The 17,943-nt window shown below is 42.6% G+C and overlaps 1 protein-coding gene across 1 annotated transcript in view; it reads left to right on the forward strand.

The window, feature by feature from the left end:
• TBC1D8 (TBC1 domain family member 8) overlaps positions 1–17,943 on the forward strand; it is a 60,058-nt gene that overhangs the window by 9,706 nt on the left and 32,409 nt on the right. The window contains exons 2-3 of the mRNA XM_009276171.1: positions 10,100–10,159; positions 13,522–13,677. Of these exons, the coding sequence (XP_009274446.1) occupies positions 10,100–10,159; positions 13,522–13,677 (216 nt within the window). The remainder of the gene's footprint in view (positions 1–10,099; positions 10,160–13,521; positions 13,678–17,943) is intronic.

The following is a 17,943-nucleotide window of genomic DNA, read 5'->3' on the forward strand; positions in this document are numbered from 1 at the left end:
GGCCGCCGCCTGCGCTGAGGCTCGCCCCCCCATTTGTATAATGGGAGTTACATAAATACATATAGGACTTGTGACTTTTGGCCGAGACGTACATTGAGGGGAGGGGGTTGTTAATTCAGTCTTGTGGAAAAGTGGATTCTGACGTATTTTTGCATTAATTATACTACAGCTTATGTGGCTGTAGCTAAGGCACGTTATATCCGTGTGGCACTCTAGGTATGTGTGGTGAAGATACAGACGAAGAACAAGGATCACGCTCTACCCTCGCAACAGTATAGATCTGTGAATAACTCCAGCAAGAACATTGGTTAGGCTGCGTTGACGTTGTAGAGTAACCGAGTAAGGAATTTGGGCCAAACTTTTGGTTCAAAGACATCAACAACTGAATTCGAACAAACAAACAATACTTTGGAGAAATAATACAGCTTAACAGTGTAATTCTTACTTAAAAGCAGATGAGGCTGTTTTGTACCTTTTAAAAATCAGAATTTTTAATGGTGGTTTGTATATTTGAAAGAATAGTCAGGTATTTTCAAAATCAATATTTTCTAGGCAGTTTAAGGTGCTACATTATCAGGTTTGATGTTTATTTTATTAAAACTTTTTGCTCCTGAACCATTGACCCTCGCCAGTCGATAATACTGTTTTCTGCATTTTTTTTTTTTTTTTTTTAAGATGAGAGCTTGTCCTAGCTGTGGAGTCATAAAGGAGCACAGAACTTAATTGTGGCTTGGTGGATTCCATTTTATCAACATATTACTAATGAAATGCTAGCTGTGATAAGGTTAAGGGAAGTTTTGCCATCGAGTTAAACAACTGTCTACCCTCATATTTTCCCCTGCCCCCTGTGTGGAAATCATAGGCCACTCTTTTGTGATTGTAAGGACCATGTGGATTAATTTTCAGAGTTAAAAATAGCCGTTTACAGCCGCTTGATTTAGGTCCAGGACAATCATGAGGTTCAGATCCACAAATGTTAACTCCTCGCGCCTGAGCTTTCCACGGCAGAAATTTGCAAGCTTAAACCAAACAAACTGCTTTTCTCTCTGGTTAAGTTTCAGGTGAATCATTTTGCTGAATCTACAGTGCACGGGCTTGCATAAATCTCTTTTGGCTGGCAAAGGAAAGCCGCTCCTGTCTCAGACAACGTTTTCCAAGGGAACTGTAAATTCTGACAGTCTCTTAAGCCATTTGGAAATGTTTGTATTTAAAAGGGCTTAGAAATTAGAGTCCTATAAACAAAAGGCAGGTGTGAGGGAGCATTAAGCATAGCTGGAGTTAGATGGATAGCTTAGGTTTTTTTCCCAGTCTTTACTTGGGACCAGAGAAATGGAGACCTGTACTGAGAAACAGTTGGGCTTTGCTGGTAAATCTGCTTTCGGTGCAAAGCTTACCTCCCGATTCTTGCTTTACAGGACTATAGAGACACTTTATTAGTACCTGCCTTTTCCAAACTGACAGATACAAAGGGCAATTAAGCGCTACCATATTTCAGAATATGGTCTACCAAGCTGTAGGGTCGTAAGTTAGAAGATTTTGTTTGTTTTACTGGGGAAGCAAAGCTTAAGTGAGAACAATATCCATATCTGTTTTCTTTTCCCTTCAGTAACTTGAGCCCTGGCCAATTGCAGTTAAGTTTGATGGAAAGGTAGAAGTTTCAGCGATGTGAAGATCCTGTACGTGAAAGCAGGTGCCGTGGTAAAAGAGAATCTCATAGCTCCTCTGGTGAGGAGGAGGAGGCTGCGTATCCTCAGGCTGTGTTAGACCCACGCGGGATCAGCAGAACAAAACCCCCAGAAGACTAGATTTCCTAAGGAAAGAGTGCAGATGGGGCAGCGGACCGCCCGTGACGTAATTTGCCTCAAACAGGGTGGAAGGGTGTGACGCCTGAGCTGCCCTTGTGCGTCTTACTACAACATGGTATTTGCACTGAACCTATGTGAGGACATCTGTTTTATGGCCCTCTTCTCATGTTCGCATGGTTTCTTTTCTTCTAGGACACTTCTCTCTCCTTACCAGGGCATTTTATCCATTACGTAGGAGTAAGTTAGCAAGCTGGAGGGTATATTTTATGTGGATTTAGTTCCTGAAGGATGGACTAGAGAAGATCTCTCACACAAAAGCGCTTTTCTTCCGTATCTACGTTTCTTTCTTTGACTACTGTGTTTCAGTCAGACTCTGAGCAGATGTTTGTGAGAGAGAGACTGTATTTACTGCTGTTGTTTAATTTGCGTCCTAGGGCAGTTACTGAATGCACACTGGGCTTGCAAGCAGTGGGTACAAAAAAATGATGGAGGCTGTGTTTAACTCTTCATTACCTGACCAGTGTCATTCTGGTTTCTGTCTTCCTGAGGGATATGGTTTTCAAGTAAATGCTTAACTTGCCACTTTACCTGGATCTCCACTTAAGAGCTCTGTTGGATCAGAGACTTAGGAAGGAAATTGGTAATGTTTTTACAGAACATATAGTTTCCAGAAATGGAATTACAATTTTTTAACTAATAACTAATTTTAAAACTAATTTTAAGTCACAGATTTTTCAAAATTATTTAGCTCAGCAATTTCTGTTGGTTCTGGGTTGTGTATTTTTTTTTTCCTAATTGGAGACCTATCCCTACAAAAAGACTTGTGATGTAGCCACGATTAACAGGTCAAAGTTGGTTGGATTTGGTACTTGCTGACATCTTTGGTTCTGAGGTTTCATATTAATGATAAGCTTGAGATGCCATCCGTAGTCAAAAGTACTGTCAAATCCCTTATGGTAGAATAGTGCAAGATGGTTTAGCCTGTAAGTGAATCACTACTTTCACTTTTATTAGGGGATGTTGAAAACTTCGTTCACCTTCCTGTTTGATTAGATTAGTTTTGTGCATTTTGACAGCAAAACTGCTTGTTCTGGGAGGTGTTGGGAATGATTTCGTCACGGGCACTGGACTGAAAGTAGGTTTTCACTCTTCCCAAGCAGCTAGCTTTGCAGTTGCTCTTTACACAGTACTTCACATTGCACACTCTTGGTATATAAAAACCCACTTAGGATTCTTTTAAATACTTGTGAATTTTCCCTTTTTATAAATAAGGTTAAGTAAAATTTTAAAATGAACTCTTGTTTCAAGCAGCTTTCTGTCTTTACTTGTTGAGATACAGTGCTGCTTTAACTTCTTGCTTGAAGTAGATCAATAGAAGATTATGTTTTGTTCATGTTTTACCCATGTTTTTAATTTAGTTATGGTATTTCCCCTTACTATTCTTCCAGCCTCCATTTTCAGCTCAGGGCACTTTCCAAGCTGGATGTGGTCTTACATTGTTTGCAACTCACAGAGGATGAACATTTTGAAAAGAAATTAATTTCTCCTTCAGCTCATATAAACCTTTATGGTTCACAGCTTTAAATATAATACACTGGCAAAAAGAAGCATCTTCTGTATATGAATCTGAACCTTGTTATTCCTTTAATAAAAATAAATGTGGTAGGCACAATAAATACACTTTCTTGAGCTATATGCCAGCAATTGAAGTAAACTCCCGTCTTAGGATTTATTTTTTTCTTTTAAATAAAATTCTTGCAGGGTGATAGCTTTCAAACTGATCTATAGAGCACCTCTTGGTTGTGAATGGCAATCTGACTAATTACGTGATAAGAGCTCTCTTCCTTATTTTCCCTTTGCCTGGATCTTAATTTTTTGATGCTTACAGAAAAATGGCTATTGATAAGCTCTGTGGCCTTTTTACGGAAATTAAAAAAGCAAAAGATCTTTTGCTGCTATTTCATACTCTCCAGTCCAAACAGTACTGTAATCATCGTAAATGCATCAGCTTTTAGTAGCTCTGTGCATCTCCCAAGGTCTGGGTAAATAATTTTATAATAGAGTCTATTTCAGAGGAGAGCGTCGAGGGGACCACAGGGGTTGAGGGTTCCCACAACTCAGATGGGGAATCCATCTAGAGTGCCCCTGTTCGTTACATTGTAGCAGGAGAGTGTCAAAAATATGGTGAAGACTTGGATTTTTAGTAGAGAATGCAAATGGATATCCCTGTAAACTTTTTTGCCTTTTGGAGGGGTGAAAGGCAAAATGAATAGCATATTAAAAGATCTGTCCCAATACAGTCTTCAAAACAGCTTGCCTTTTTGTCTTAAAATATGTCCAAGATACCAGAACAAATTACTGATAGATAAAGGCTCAATCTGAGCTCTAATTAAAAAAAAAAAAAAAGCGCTTTTATTTTAAATGCAGCAGATTGAGGAGAGGAAGACGCCACAATAATGATGTTAATAAAGGATATTGGTAGTGCTCACTGTCTGTATTCATGGTTTTGTTTTCTTAAGGAAGAGCTCTCTCTGAAGCCTTGCACAAGGAGAGGGGGAAATCCAAATACTTTACTGAAAGCTTGGACTCTCGTCAAAATGTTATCTAGCCTTGCCCACAGCTGGAATTCAGATCGGCAGGTTTTTCTCCCCTTTTATTTTTTTTTCCCTTTATTTTGCTGTAACATTTTTTAAGGAGAATGCATGCTTATAATCTCTTTCCTAAGAAGGTGGCTTCTCCGTCAGAGCGTTTGGCCGGGAGGCATGAGGTGGAAGGAAGGATAGGAGTGGGAGGGTCAGGCTCCTACCTGCAAAGCCGGGCACCCCGATTCCTGACCCCCCGAGCCTCCTGAACTGTGCATGCTGCTCTGGCTCCCTCTGCTTGCCTTTCTGGGGTGGGTTTACTGTTCCTAAGGCACAGCTGAGATGGGTAAGGCGAAATGCAGGCGCTTGTGTTGAAATGCTAACGTTGTGTTAAATACTAATATTAAAGGCGAGGATGTACCTGTGCATGGAGAGGTGGGGCTGGGTTGTGTCAGCTTAGAGAATGACCCCCAGCCTGCGCAACGCTGTAATCCGGTGAACAGCTATGATGGCTTTTTATTTTCGTGTTGTGGAGGCCAAATGGCACAGAAAAAGGCAGGAAAATCACAGAATGGTTTGGGTTGGAAGGGACCTTCAAAGGTCATCTAGTTCAAGCCCTCTGCCACGGACATGGACATCTTTCACTAGACCAGGTTGCTCAGAGCCCCGTCCAACCTGACCTTGAATGTTTCCAGGGATGGGGCATCCACATCTGGGCAACCTGCTCCAGTGTTTCACTACCCTCATAGGAAAACATGTCTTATAAAATAATTGAGCATGTCTGTGGTGGCAGGGTTTAAGTAACACTAGATTGGTCTCTTCGGCGTTATTTACAGCACCCACCAAAAATGAGAGACTTTTTTATATTGCCCCAAGTAATGCCCCATGTCCAGGTAATTTACAGGACTGCAGCAGCAGCTTGTGTGTCCCACCTTCTTGTCTGTTTTAAGGTGGAAAACAGTTTCACGTATTTTCACTTGTAATGTGAGAATCGAAGCATTTGGCTCTGCAGCCTTCGGGGCTATAAAAATAGGCTCGGGCTGACCTGGGCTGATGGCAGAGGACTGAGATAAGCAGCTGCAAGAGCCCTGCCGGCAGCGTGCCTGCCTGGGGAAACGGCCCGCGGGAAAGCGGGGGCGAGGAGAAATAACCAGTGTGCCAGGGCTGTTTCTGCCATCCCAGGAGAGTGGGTGCATGGTTCAGCTCTCTTCTCTTTCCTCGGTGCGGTCTTTCCCTCCCCACGCGGTGGTCCAATGTCGGAGCAAGATCTCAACATCACACCCAGGGATAAGGGAGTCACAGGGACCACGGGACACTGATCTCCGCAGTGAGATGCCCAAACTCCCCTGGTTTCTCATGTCCAGCCTCCCCGGAGTGCTGGGACTGAGGAATAATGATTAAACAATTTGTTTGATTCGTTTCTACATGCCAGATTGAAAAACAAAAACAAAACCAAAAAACCACCAAACAACAAAACCCAATTTACCTAGTGGCAGTGTTTGATCTGGCAAAGCCCATGTTGATATTTCTTGAATGTTGATATTTCCCTGGGTGAATAAATGCTTGGAGCATTAGGTCTTTATGTTGAAATCTAATGCTGTCTGTGCTTATCTTCAAGTGTGGTGAGCCCTTATCGTCACAAAGGAAACACAGCCTTCCTACAGCCCTCGGAGGAGTCCTCCTTCATCCTTTTTCTTATGTACTTGCCCAAAAAAGTTGTGCAACTTTTTTTTTTTTTTGGTGGGGGAAGCCTAATAAGAAAAACTCTCTCATGGGTGCTGTATTGTATCAAAACCTGTTTATATAGTCTTGCAGAATTCAGCAGAGACAGTGGCAGGTGTAAAGACAAGACATTGAGCCGCTGTTGTTAATGGCCTTGCATAACTGATGGTGCTCTTATCCAGCAAAAACGTGGGCTTTAGGGAGGCCTGAGTGAAAGTAACAACCTGTTAAACATCTGAGTTTTGAACTTTTAGAGAAAGCAAATCAAGATGGTGTGAAAGACCTAGACACGTCCCCAAACATGTGTGCTGGGGGCCACCACTGGCCAGCAGTAGCTTCATGCTCACCGTCCTGGGCTGTGTCCTACCTTGGTGCATCTTGGAAGCCTCCACCCTAGCCTACAATGCCCGGTGCCTGTGGGATGAGCGGTGCTCACTGGCTGGGCTGTAAGAGGTGAGGATGAAGACAGTGGTGGTCCTCAGTGCATCTCAGCTCTGGGTCTCGCTTTGGGCCAGCGCCGGGGTTGTGGTCAACAGTTAGGGCTCCTATGTGGTGGGGTGGTTGAGGCCAGGTGGGAGCCAGCTTCATAACCCCTCCATCCCTCTCTCAGCAAGGACATTGCTCCTAGGGAGCGCTTTTGAGATGCCCCGCAGAGCCAGGCGAGCAACCCCTGCTATTTGGTGCATCCTGGGAGTGCCTTTTTGGCAGGCTGAGGTTATCCTGGTTGATGTGAAAACCACCTTTCTGCTGCAGCTGGAGCACAGGGATGGTGGGGGGGTGGGGAACGGGGACATCCACGTATCCTTCCCAGTTCTGCTGCCTGGTGGTGGGCTGCTCAGCTGCCCCCATTGCTGCCCGCCATGGCTATTGTGAGACTAATTGTTTGTGAATCATTGTGAGATGGTGGAAACCGTGTGAAGAAGTGTAATTAGGATTCAGGGTATGGAGTGCTTCTCTGCCTCAAAGAGCCGAGATAAATTCTGCTTTATTGAAGCTATTAGTTCAATTTCGCTGTCCTAAAAAACCCCCAGCTTTATGTTTATGATCATCTGAATTGTTTGATTTGCTCTTTTCTCCTAATTTGCATGCCTGAACAGCTTAGAGTGCCTCTTGCCGCTATTAACTCTCGCTGCGAAACTGCATCCTCTGGGAAGCAACCTGTACTGTTAGCTCCTTACACTTCCCGGGAAGAGCTTGCTTCTTTCGGGTAAAGTATTCATTTTGTCAGACTGCTTCTTTTGCTTCCTGGGCTTGTTTTTCTTTCAGCCCCCAGCTTTCTGATGGAGGAGCAGAAGTAGCGGGCAGCGGTGAAAAGCAGCAGTGAGCTCCCGAGGATGAATTCAGAGGCATGCTTTATGCTTCGTGGCTTTGTACTGGAGTGGGAGCCTGGCAGGATGCTGGACTGTGGCTGTAATCATAAATCCCTCGATTTGGTGGGTTTATCTTACAAAAATAACCTAGCCTGATTGAAAAAAAGGGTATGAGTATGGGGATTTTAGCGTGATACAGGTGAGCATAGCCACCAGCTGCCCTTCTGCACGGCCCTGCAGAGCAGCCACCGAGCACTCACTGCAAGTCCCTAGAGACCGTGTGGTGCCACCGCTTTTCTGACCTTCAGAAGTGCCAGATGCCTGCAGTCGAGAGCAGTCTCAGCTTTGGAGGAGCTGAGCGTCTTGGCAAATTGGTTTGGGCCCGGGTACTGTGGTGGTGGTCCTCTGCCTGTTTTCTCGGAAGGGCTCGATTTGGCAGATACTCTTAAGGCAGGCCTTGTTGCACATCTGTCCAGCTGTGCTGGTCTCAGGTGCAGTGGAAACCTCAAGTCTTTTTTTTTTTTTTTTTTTCCGAGTAGACCAAGGAGAAGTGGAAAGGCAGTTTTCTCTCTGCTTCGAACTTCTGCAGTAGTTGGTTTGCTTGTATGGTGGCCAAAGGTGTTCCCCAGGATGCTGGAGACACAGGCTGGACTCCATCTTCTGTGTGACCCTTTTGGTTTTGGGAGAGTGGGTGTAAGCGCTTGATTTGGGAGGTTCAGGGCTGTGGCACATGGGTGGGAAGAAGTGCCTCCTTGTGCCTCACATCCAGCCCGCTGCTCCCCAGCTTTTAAAAGTGCTGTCAAAATTTCTTACCCACTAATTGCAGATACCACATGTTACTGCTTCTTTGAACTACATTGAACTTCACTTCCCGCTTTGTAATGAATTTATGAGTTTGCGTTTAACAAAAGATCCTGGCTGTGGGGACCAGATGTCTTATTTAAAAACAAAGTAAAACTATAAGGATAATGTTGCTCAGTATTGTGGTACTGAAGGCTTCCTTGTCACTTAGCCTTAGATGTAACTCTGCTTTTTCCTTCCCTTTTATTTCCCGTCCCCCCAAAAAGCAATAGCAGCTTTGGCCTTTTGCCTTTTTGTTTTATTTTTTGAGGATTTTATTAATTTATTGATCCCAGACTCCTAAGTGATCAGTCGAAGTCCCCTCTGCCTTGCAGCATGGCTTAGCTGCTGAAGTGACCACCCCATTTATGGAAAGGCATTTGAGTAGTTCTGAAAAATTTCCCTTTAAGGCCTTTAAAATATGGTGGAGGTAAGCAGAAATCGTCTTGCTCTCTGTAGAGGTTGCCTTAATTCGTGTGCTGTTGAGCCAGGCATAGTTGTTAGTGCCTTGGACTCTCTCTTGAGTATTGTCCTAAAAGATGGAAATAATAGATAATTTTTCAGTTCCAGTTTTTAGTTTTGAGTTCAGCTTTAATCACCCTCTGCCCAGTGTCTCAGAAGTTTAAAAGAATTTTTGAAATACCACGTGGATAATTAACACTGATCCGGGAGAGGAGCCTGCATTCTTTGGTTTGAAAGGTACGGTATGTTTAGTAGAAATTGGTGTTAGATTAACTTACTGTAAACATGTTCCTTTTTCTAGATTAGTTATGAACATGACACAGGATAACTTGTAGTGGGATCTTTTATCTTTCTGGGGGCGTATAAGGAACCATGTGTTTAAAGATGAAGAGTGGTGCACTTGTGATAGTTCATTTGAGAACCCGGTCATTATAAAATATCCTTGACTTTCTTTTTTTTCTGTGAAGAAATGCTCAGCAAGTTCATTGTGCATAGTGTCCTGTTTGCGTCCCATTTGGTTACAGATTGACCTCTGTAAAAGGGAGACGCTCCCTACCTGTTGCAGAATCTGAAATTATTCCTCGCGAATTTTTATACTTGAGTTCACTTGTGGTATTATATCCATAATACACATGTAAATTTGATGAAAATCAATTTGCAGTTAGAAGTACAACACTCTTGTTTTACTTTGAGATATGCCAATTTCCAGTATTGAAGGAACAAAATACGCACAGAAGTAGATGTTTCAGTGAAATAAAAACTACCAAGTAAGATGTGGGATTTGTAGTGAGTTTTCCAGATTTATTTTATGACTTAATTCTGAAAAAATATAGACAAATGTTCCCTCTACCTGAAATCCACCTTACAGCTAAAGTAATCAGATTTATTGAGGAGAAGTGTATAATTTCAGTAGAAGTGTGTCCTTTTGCCCTTCTTCTGTCCTCTCCTCCATATTTGTCAGAAGTATACGTTAAACCTGAAACTTAGATACAAATTTTAGCCTGCAAATGTTCTTTCTGCATGAAGAAACTTGTACCTTTGAGGAATCTGCAACGTTCTGTCAGCGGTCTTTAGCAGAAGGCTTTGCAAACCTACGTCCGCAGCCTTCCTTCGTGCGGTCGCTGTACAGTTAGCTGCTTTCCTGAAATACTTCTGCGTCTTGGGAGGTCTACAAGCGGACGAGAAGTCGGTGGAGTGGCTTGTTAAAGGGAAAGAGGTAGTCTGCATTTTCAGGTCCTCCCAAAAATCTTGTCCCACATAGAGTGAAAAAAAAACAAAACACAAAATGATGAGAATTTTGGGAAGGAAACCGGTGTAGCAGTTCTTCTCTTTCCCCCACTCTGTTTCTGTTTCCTTTTAATTTTTGACTGTCCTGTAGGTATAAACGGTTTCACTGTTGCCTGTGATACAGACGAGGTCTGCTGCATCCGAACTGAAGGTATGCTAATGTATCGACATGTGAGCCAGAGACCCTTTATATAATTTATATGAGAGCCAGAAACCCTTTTATTTTATAAACAGACCCTATTTTATAAGAGACCCTTCCATGGAACAAGCTCTTAGGACATTTTATTAGACAGGTGCTTGCTCACAAGCTAGGTATTTTTCAAAGCGTGTTTCAGAATCAGTGTACTGTGTAAAGTTTCTTGTTTGTTTGTTCAGGGATTTTTAGGTTGTTTATTTTTCGATGCTTCAGTGAGAAGCGTAAGACAAGTGTTATGATTCGAAAGTTACCCCAAATGAGTACGAGGCAACTCACACTGGAAAAAAATTTGCCTCTGGTTTTAGTAATTTTCATGCTACTTCAGCTTCAACTAAGTTATCATACTAGGCCTGGGTGTATTTATTAATGTTGAATCCTTTTCATGCTCCTGCAGATGCACTCTTAGTAATTCCCTTTCCCCCTCCTCTCTGCCTCTGTCAGTCTCTCCTTTATTTTTTTGGTACTTAAGCATCAACTTCATGTGGAGCTGCACCACTGCATAAGTACAGGTGCTAAACCACAGTCACGGGGTCCTGCCAAACAAGGTTGCTGCTCTGTGTTTGGCAGGCTTGGTTTTAGCGGTACTCGCTTTTACTCCCCCCCGCTGTCCTTACGTCCCTTCTGGAGCGACCCCACCGCAACCCACCCCGGCAGAGGACAGGATGGGACCCCCGTCAGCTGCAGCGCTGGCTCCGGGTGATCGAGGTGTGGGGTGCAGCGCCCTTGTGAAGCCCTCTCAGGGACTCCCGGCGCGTGGCCGGGATGCTTGGGCTTTATTCTGGCAGGTATCCTGATGCCCACCCTCTTTTTTTCTTTCCTTTGATTCTTAGTTCTGGCTGCTCTTTGTTGTCCTTAGTTAATATTTTAGCTATGGGTAGTTTAGACAAGGGAGATGATTTTTTTCTTTGCACAGTTGAAAGAGGAAACTTAAAAAGTTGGTAAGCAAAATGGAAATTGTAAGCAGAAGTAAACAGTGAGAAGAGGAATTGTTTTTTCTGGTCAGTTATTCAGGAACAGAAAAAGGAATTAATTTTGCACAGGCTAAGAAGTGAAGACAAAATTTTGCAGCTACTTCTGTGCTTTCATGTGTTTTTTTCATAATTTCTGAAAAAAAAGTATTTCATTAATCAGATGTTCATTAAGCATTCTCTTGGGATTTTGGTAGCACTTACTGTGAGTTGACTTTTTTCCATGACTTTAGTGAAATGAAACAGAAATCTTTCTCCTAGATCTATCATCAGGGGAAAACATGCACAGCACTTCATAAGTTTCTTCTTCTTTCTCTTTCTTGTAATGTCTCAAGTGTTTTGCAATTTGGAAGTTAAACCCTGCTTTTGTTCTCTGCATCATTTGATGCTATCTTACTGGCTTTAATCCAGCTGTTTTGAAGACCACACGCTGAAGTTGATGCTCTGTTTTCTGTGAGCACGGATAATTTGCTACCTTTTATACTTGGATGAATTTTTCTGTCTTTTTCTTGCAGTTACAGGAGAGCATTTAGCATTTTCTGATATTATACCTATTATTGGTCTCCAAGTTCAGGTCTCCGTTTTAAATAGATGGGTGTAATATCTGGACATGTATTTAGCTGAGAAGCAAACTGGTGCTGAATAATATCTCACCGTACAGTTTTAAAACATATTGTGTCCAACTTCTGCTTGGCTTTGAAAGCATCATCAACGGCGTGTGTGAATGCAGGGAGGAAGTACTTGATGTAATTTTCTTCGCTCTCGGAAGGTTTTTGGTGCTGTTCCATGTGAGCTTCTTACACCTCCTAGACCTGAAAGTGGTTACACTGCTGCTTTGTTGTGCTGTACTCAAATTAATTAGCTGTGGTTTGTTGTCCAAGTGAGAAGGCATTTCAAATGAGGACTTTGTAGGTCTCATTTTATTGTTTCCATTAATCACTTAGGTGATGGACTGGAGAATGCAATTATAAAAACTGCACGTGGTGCCAAGGGCTGGCAAAACTTTCGGAGGCTGAGAATAGTTCCTTTTATGTTGGGTTAATGGTAAAGGAACAAAAATACAACAGGTTGGAAAAATTAAATGTGCAAAGGGAAAATGTAGTATTGCAGAAACCTGCCTAGATACCCTGGTGGCTTAAGCAAACATGGTAAAGCCATTCCTCGCTGCCTGCCATCCCTCTCTGTAGGAGGTCATGTCTCTGCAGGACATACAGCATAGGGGAATTGGATATAAAGCTACTCCTGAATTGCTATTTGTAGGTGCCGTAAACCAATTCTGAGTGACTTTAATATGCCAGCTTGCAAATCATGGCATTTGAATAACTTTTTCATGCATAGCTTGGTTCTGCCTGCTGGGGGGAGGTAACGGGAAAGGCCAGCAGCTCCTGCTGGCCTCCAGACTGGAAAGTCGTCTTTTGGGGGCAGCAATTGCTCCAGCTCTCCAAAATGAGTTTGCCTGTATTTATGTCAAGTGCTGATTTACAGTGGGATACTGCTGCAAGCTTTCTTGGATATGGTGGTGTGTACACAAGATACAGGAGGTGTTTTTCCACTCTTCTTACAGCTGAGACCTTACTGGTAGTGAGCTTCGTGTCCAGTTTGGAGTGTCATGCTTAAAGATTAGCTGGGGAGATTGACGCTTAAAGATTACCTGGGGAGATTCCGGTTTAAGCTCAAGAACAATGAGCTGTTTGAAAAATATGACCCGTAAGGATGAGATGAGGCGATTGGGGTTTCTTTAGAAAAAGAGAAATCATTAAAAGGTGGGCAACTATGATGATACTTTTTCAGTATGTCAAGCATTAACATAAAAAATGCATGTGGCCAGTTACTCTCTGCGTTCCGGGGAGCAGGATTAACTTCCAGCAAGAAGGTTTAAGATTGCGGTGGTTGGCTTGTTTGTTTGTTTTTTTTTTTTTCCTGTAAGAATACTTAATGAAAATAGTGGAAGAGGCTAGCCGGGGAAGTTGTTGTATCTTGGTTGTGGGAGGTTTTGAAGAACAGGTTAGACAAACGCGGCTTATGGCATAGGTGTATTTATCCAGCTTCAGAGCAGGGCTGGAATGGTAACTTCCCAAGGTGCCCTCAGGTCTTTCCACTTCAATGCTGTGATTATATACATATATATGAGGCAAAACCGGAAACGCAAAGAACTCGATATGCTTTTGATCTTCTTTTGCATTTTGCCTTTCGCATTTTGAGCATCTGTACATCACAGCATAAAATAGGGGAAGAATTGTTATGGTTACGTTCTGCATTTTAATTTTATGGCTTTAGATGTGAAAAGACTTGCAGGCTACAGATGTGAAAGTTGGCGCTAACTCTCTTTTCCCCCCTTTTTCTTTGCAGGTCGCTTGGTTGGTGCCCTGGATGCTGTGTTAGATTCTAACGCACGCGTCGCTCCGTTTCGAATTTTACTCCAAGTTCCAGGCTCACAGGTTTACTCTGCCATTGCATGTGGTGAGTTATTGAACGGATCAGAAGTTTACTGGGCCGTAGCTATTGGTGAGTCACAGACAAAAAACCCCAAACCGATTCTGAGCATGGTCAGTGTCTGCATGTCCAAGAAGCTCAAGGTAACCCCAGCTAGTAGTGTGCGCGTGGAAAGCTATTGCCTATAGCTTGTTTAACAACCAAATTAACCTCTGGTTAAAATCCCTGATAGGAAGTATGAAAAAGCGTTAACTAGGAACATTAAGTTTCTCTAGAAAGCTTGTTTAGCTGAGGGTGTTTTGTGTTAATTTTCTGTCTCTTGCAAAGTAGCGTGGTTCTGTTCATATGCATATCTTTTCCTATAGTGGTAATAGTTCCTTACAGCAAGAAGCTACTTAGTCTAGGCTTTCACCAGTCTAGTCTTTCGCTTGCTTACTACTATGAAATGTCTTACCGTGCTTGGTTATAATGAAATATTACTGGAACATTTGGAAGATGCTACACAATTAGGAGGTAAAGTTGTCAGGGGAGAATGTCTAATTGCCTGGTCTGTTGTGCACTAATACCTTTTGCAGTGCTTCTGCAACCTCTGAACGTCGAGCTCATCTTCAGGAAAGTGATATTGATATGAATTGCAGCAACCTGGCCATGGCACGCTAAAGGCTATCTGAATGCACTTGTTCCATTCATCCTGTTCTTGCTCGGCCAGTCTGCAGGACTGTTCTCATCCCTTCTTCTCCAGTCTAAAAAATCCTAGCATTGAAATTTACAGCAGTTTTTCCTATGGGAATGGTTCAAAGCTGCATCAGGGGAGTTTCAGACTTGATACTAGGAAACTTTTTTTTACCGAGAGGGTGGTCAAACACTGGAACAGGCTTCCTAGAGGGGTGGTCGATGCCCCGAGCCTGTCAGTGTTTAAGAGGCATTTGGTCAATGCCCTTACTAATACGTTCTACCTTCTGGTCAACCCTGAAGTGGTCAGGCAGTTGGACTAGATGATTGTTGTAGGTCCCTTCCCACTGGACTGTTCTATTCTGTTCTGTTCTATTCTTTCCTTTCTTACACGAATCAAGCCATGAAATAGTTAGCTAATGTAAGTTTTGACATGTTGTTGATGGTGTTTGACACAGTAGTCCTTTGAATGGAAGGGGCAATCTGTATATTCGCCCCCTTCCTCTGTACAAGCTCATTCAGCATTTCTTCCTTGGTTCAGCAGAGACCCCTCTGCATGTTCCCCATTAATACTGGGAATTTTTCCGTGTGCCAGATGTGTTTGAAGAAGCTTGCGTAAAGTCTGTTTGTGCTATTTTTGTTGTGGCTAGGTTTTCTTGGTTTTGCAATTGCTCTCTGCTTTATATCCCTACCCCCCTCCTTTTTATATTTAAATAATGCCATCTCATGGAGAAATTTAAGAGCTTCATGCTGTTATAGTCCTCTTACGAAGCCAGGTAGCTTTCACTGGAAAAGCAAGCTCAGTTTTGCTGTTGTGGGCTTCTTGATCATTTGAATATAAATAATATTCCTTTCTGGGGCTGATCCTTGCCCTAGCCACACTTATTCCCACAGTTTTTTTGGGTTTTTTTTTTTTAATATATTAAAGAAACCACAAATCAAAAACTTGCCTGGTTGGAATGGTTAAGGATTTTGCCAAGATAAACTTACTTGATTAATGTTTTCTAGAATTCTCTTTGGCTTTTCTGAATGGATGCTCAGCCCTGAGAAAATGAGATTTGTATTAACAGAGTGGAAAGCAGAGGGCTCTGTTTTGTATGCCACGTGGGTAGGACATAAGTGGTTGCCAGAGCTGTACAGAAATGAAGAACCATGGTAGCAGAAGTTGTTTCTGAATAATATCTCTGCTGTGAAACCCTGACGTGAGTGTCCAGGGGAGAGCTGGTGCTGGTGATAGGAGTCAGAGGATCAGCATCGCCTGACCCCTTTCTTGGAAAGCTGGAGGATTTTCCCCACGCAGAAGTGGCCGTCGCTGCTTGCCCAGCTCTGCCCTGTCTGAGCGAGGTGCTTCATGCAAACATGGCATTAAGAGTTTTGTTACTGGATTTGGAAGGAGCAGCGAGTCAAATTAAGGTTCCTGCTGTTTAGCAAGGACAAAGAGCAGCTCCAGGAGCTCCTTCCAGTCTCCTGGTGTAACTTCATTAGGGATAGCCATCATGTCATTAGGCAATTAATTAAAATGACATTTTTTAGTTGTATGTCGGCAGTCCTCTGTTCCAGGAGCTGTAGGCTTAATTGATAATATATGCGTGAGGGTCATATCTGTGTTACAGACTTCTGCAAATCTCCAAGGGCTGCTAGGAAGTCTGATCCCTGCCCAGCACGGCTGTTCTGGCAGAGATGTTTTAATCCAGATGGTTAATCATGTTACACCAGCACAGAAAAAAAACCAATGCCTAACCTCAGCCCCAGTGTAGAGCCGCTGAGGACTTTCCTTTCAGAAGGCTTGTGGGCAAAACAGAGACGCAAGTCACAGTTAAGTGAAGTATCTTTTGGGAGAGGGAGAGCAAAAGGGTTTGGTGAGAAGTGGGTTTAAAGAAGACATTATGAGGCTGTGGTTAGACTAAATATACATTTGGCACAGGTACATAAAGAAGGTGGGTAAAAGGTGGAATAAAATGCTGTGCAGAGCATTGGTGCAGGAAGAGGAATAAGGAAGAGATTGGCAATGCTTGATTCAAATCACGGGACGACTTTAAGCCATGAAATGGAAATTAGAAGTAAAGAAGGGACCCGAAAAGCTGAGGAGTTGGCCTGACCGAATGAAAGGGGCAAAGAGATCTTCCAGTATTTGAGCAGAATCCCTGGAGATACCTAAAGGCAGGCAGGCAAGATTGCAGTAGCCCCCGTGGGAGATAGCCACTGCCAGAGCCCAGGCTCAGAGCAGTCCGAGCCGTGTGGATGCTGCTGTGAAAGGCGTCTTGCTCACGGCTTATTTCACAAGAGGCAGCCCACCGGCTCTCCCATACGGTTGGTATCTTTTAGGTTGCTCAGAAATAAAGATTCAACTCAGTATTTGCTTTGCACAGCCATTTCAATACAAAATGAATTTGTGGTGTTCTTAACCATTGATATAATATGTTTTCTTTACCGAAAGGGCATTTAAGTGTCTCTTCTTTTGTCATTTTTTTTTTAATTATGTAACGTTGATTAATGATATTTATGAAGTTCCATCACAAGACCTTCCTGTCAAGGAAGTTAAAGGTTGGAAAGTTTCCCTGCCAGTTGGCATTCTGCATGGAAAACAGAGCAGAGCAAAGTGGAAAATCCTTAGCTAAATTTATCATTTTTTTGTTGTGAGGCAACATGGTGCATCTCTAAAGTACACACAAATCAAATCTTGAGATAATGGGTCTTCTATTTGAGATCCATTTTGTTGTTATATTCACCTGTGATTTGTATGTCTCTTACATCCAACTCCTTCTCTCCTTTCTTCCACTAGCAAGGCATTAGGAAAAGCAACTTTTGCTGCCTTTACTTTTTTACCTATAACATTTAATCACTGACCAGTAAGATCTGGAGGGGCCAGATTTCCCCGATTGCCCTGTATGTTGCCCGTCTTGCTCTGGCTTTCCTGTCATCGTGTGATGCAGCGACAGTTCAGTTTCAAGCAGAAACAAATAGGCGGTGATTGAAATATTATTTCTGGAGTTAGCGTGAACACATTACATTTAAAACAACAGCAACAAAACCCTCAAATAAATCCTTGGAGAAGGAAGCCGTAAAGATTTGAAAATCTGTATTTGTCGAAGATTTTACGTTCACTGTATTTCTTCCCCAAACTGCAGAAATGTGCTCCTGTAGACCTTTTAGGTGTTGCTGAACCAAACTCTTTTCTTTTTAGGCACTTTAATTATTACAGAGAGCTTTTCAAATAGGATGCGGATTATGACCATGTATATTCCTCTCAAAGGGTGTGCATGTGTGTGTGGGGGGTGTGTGTATATGCATGTACGTACCGAGGGAGGGAGAAAGGAAGATCGGGGACTTTTGGGAACAGGACGTAAATGAAAGGTTTCCAGCGGCCACTTAAGGAACGTCATGTCAAAATAAGCTGCAGTCTAGCAGCTCAGGATGAAGTTTTGCTGTTTTTTCTGCTTTGACTTTTAATGCAGCATTTGCTGGCTGAGAGAGTTTGAGAAGATAAAACTAAAAGCACTAAAACTAATTCTCTAAAACAATGACGTTTTTGTTTTTCTCTAACTATACTGCTATGAACGAGACCTTTTTGACCTGTTTGCTACCAAGAATTTTGAAGTTGAAAGTTCAGTTTCTCATAATGAATTTATAAAATAGTGTGTTTTATTACTTTTTTTCTTCCTTTCA

The sequence above is a fragment of the Aptenodytes forsteri genome, unplaced genomic scaffold (assembly GCF_000699145.1).
Source record: "Aptenodytes forsteri isolate BGI_AS27 unplaced genomic scaffold, ASM69914v1 Scaffold96, whole genome shotgun sequence".
In the NCBI taxonomy this organism is placed as follows: domain Eukaryota; kingdom Metazoa; phylum Chordata; class Aves; order Sphenisciformes; family Spheniscidae; genus Aptenodytes; species Aptenodytes forsteri.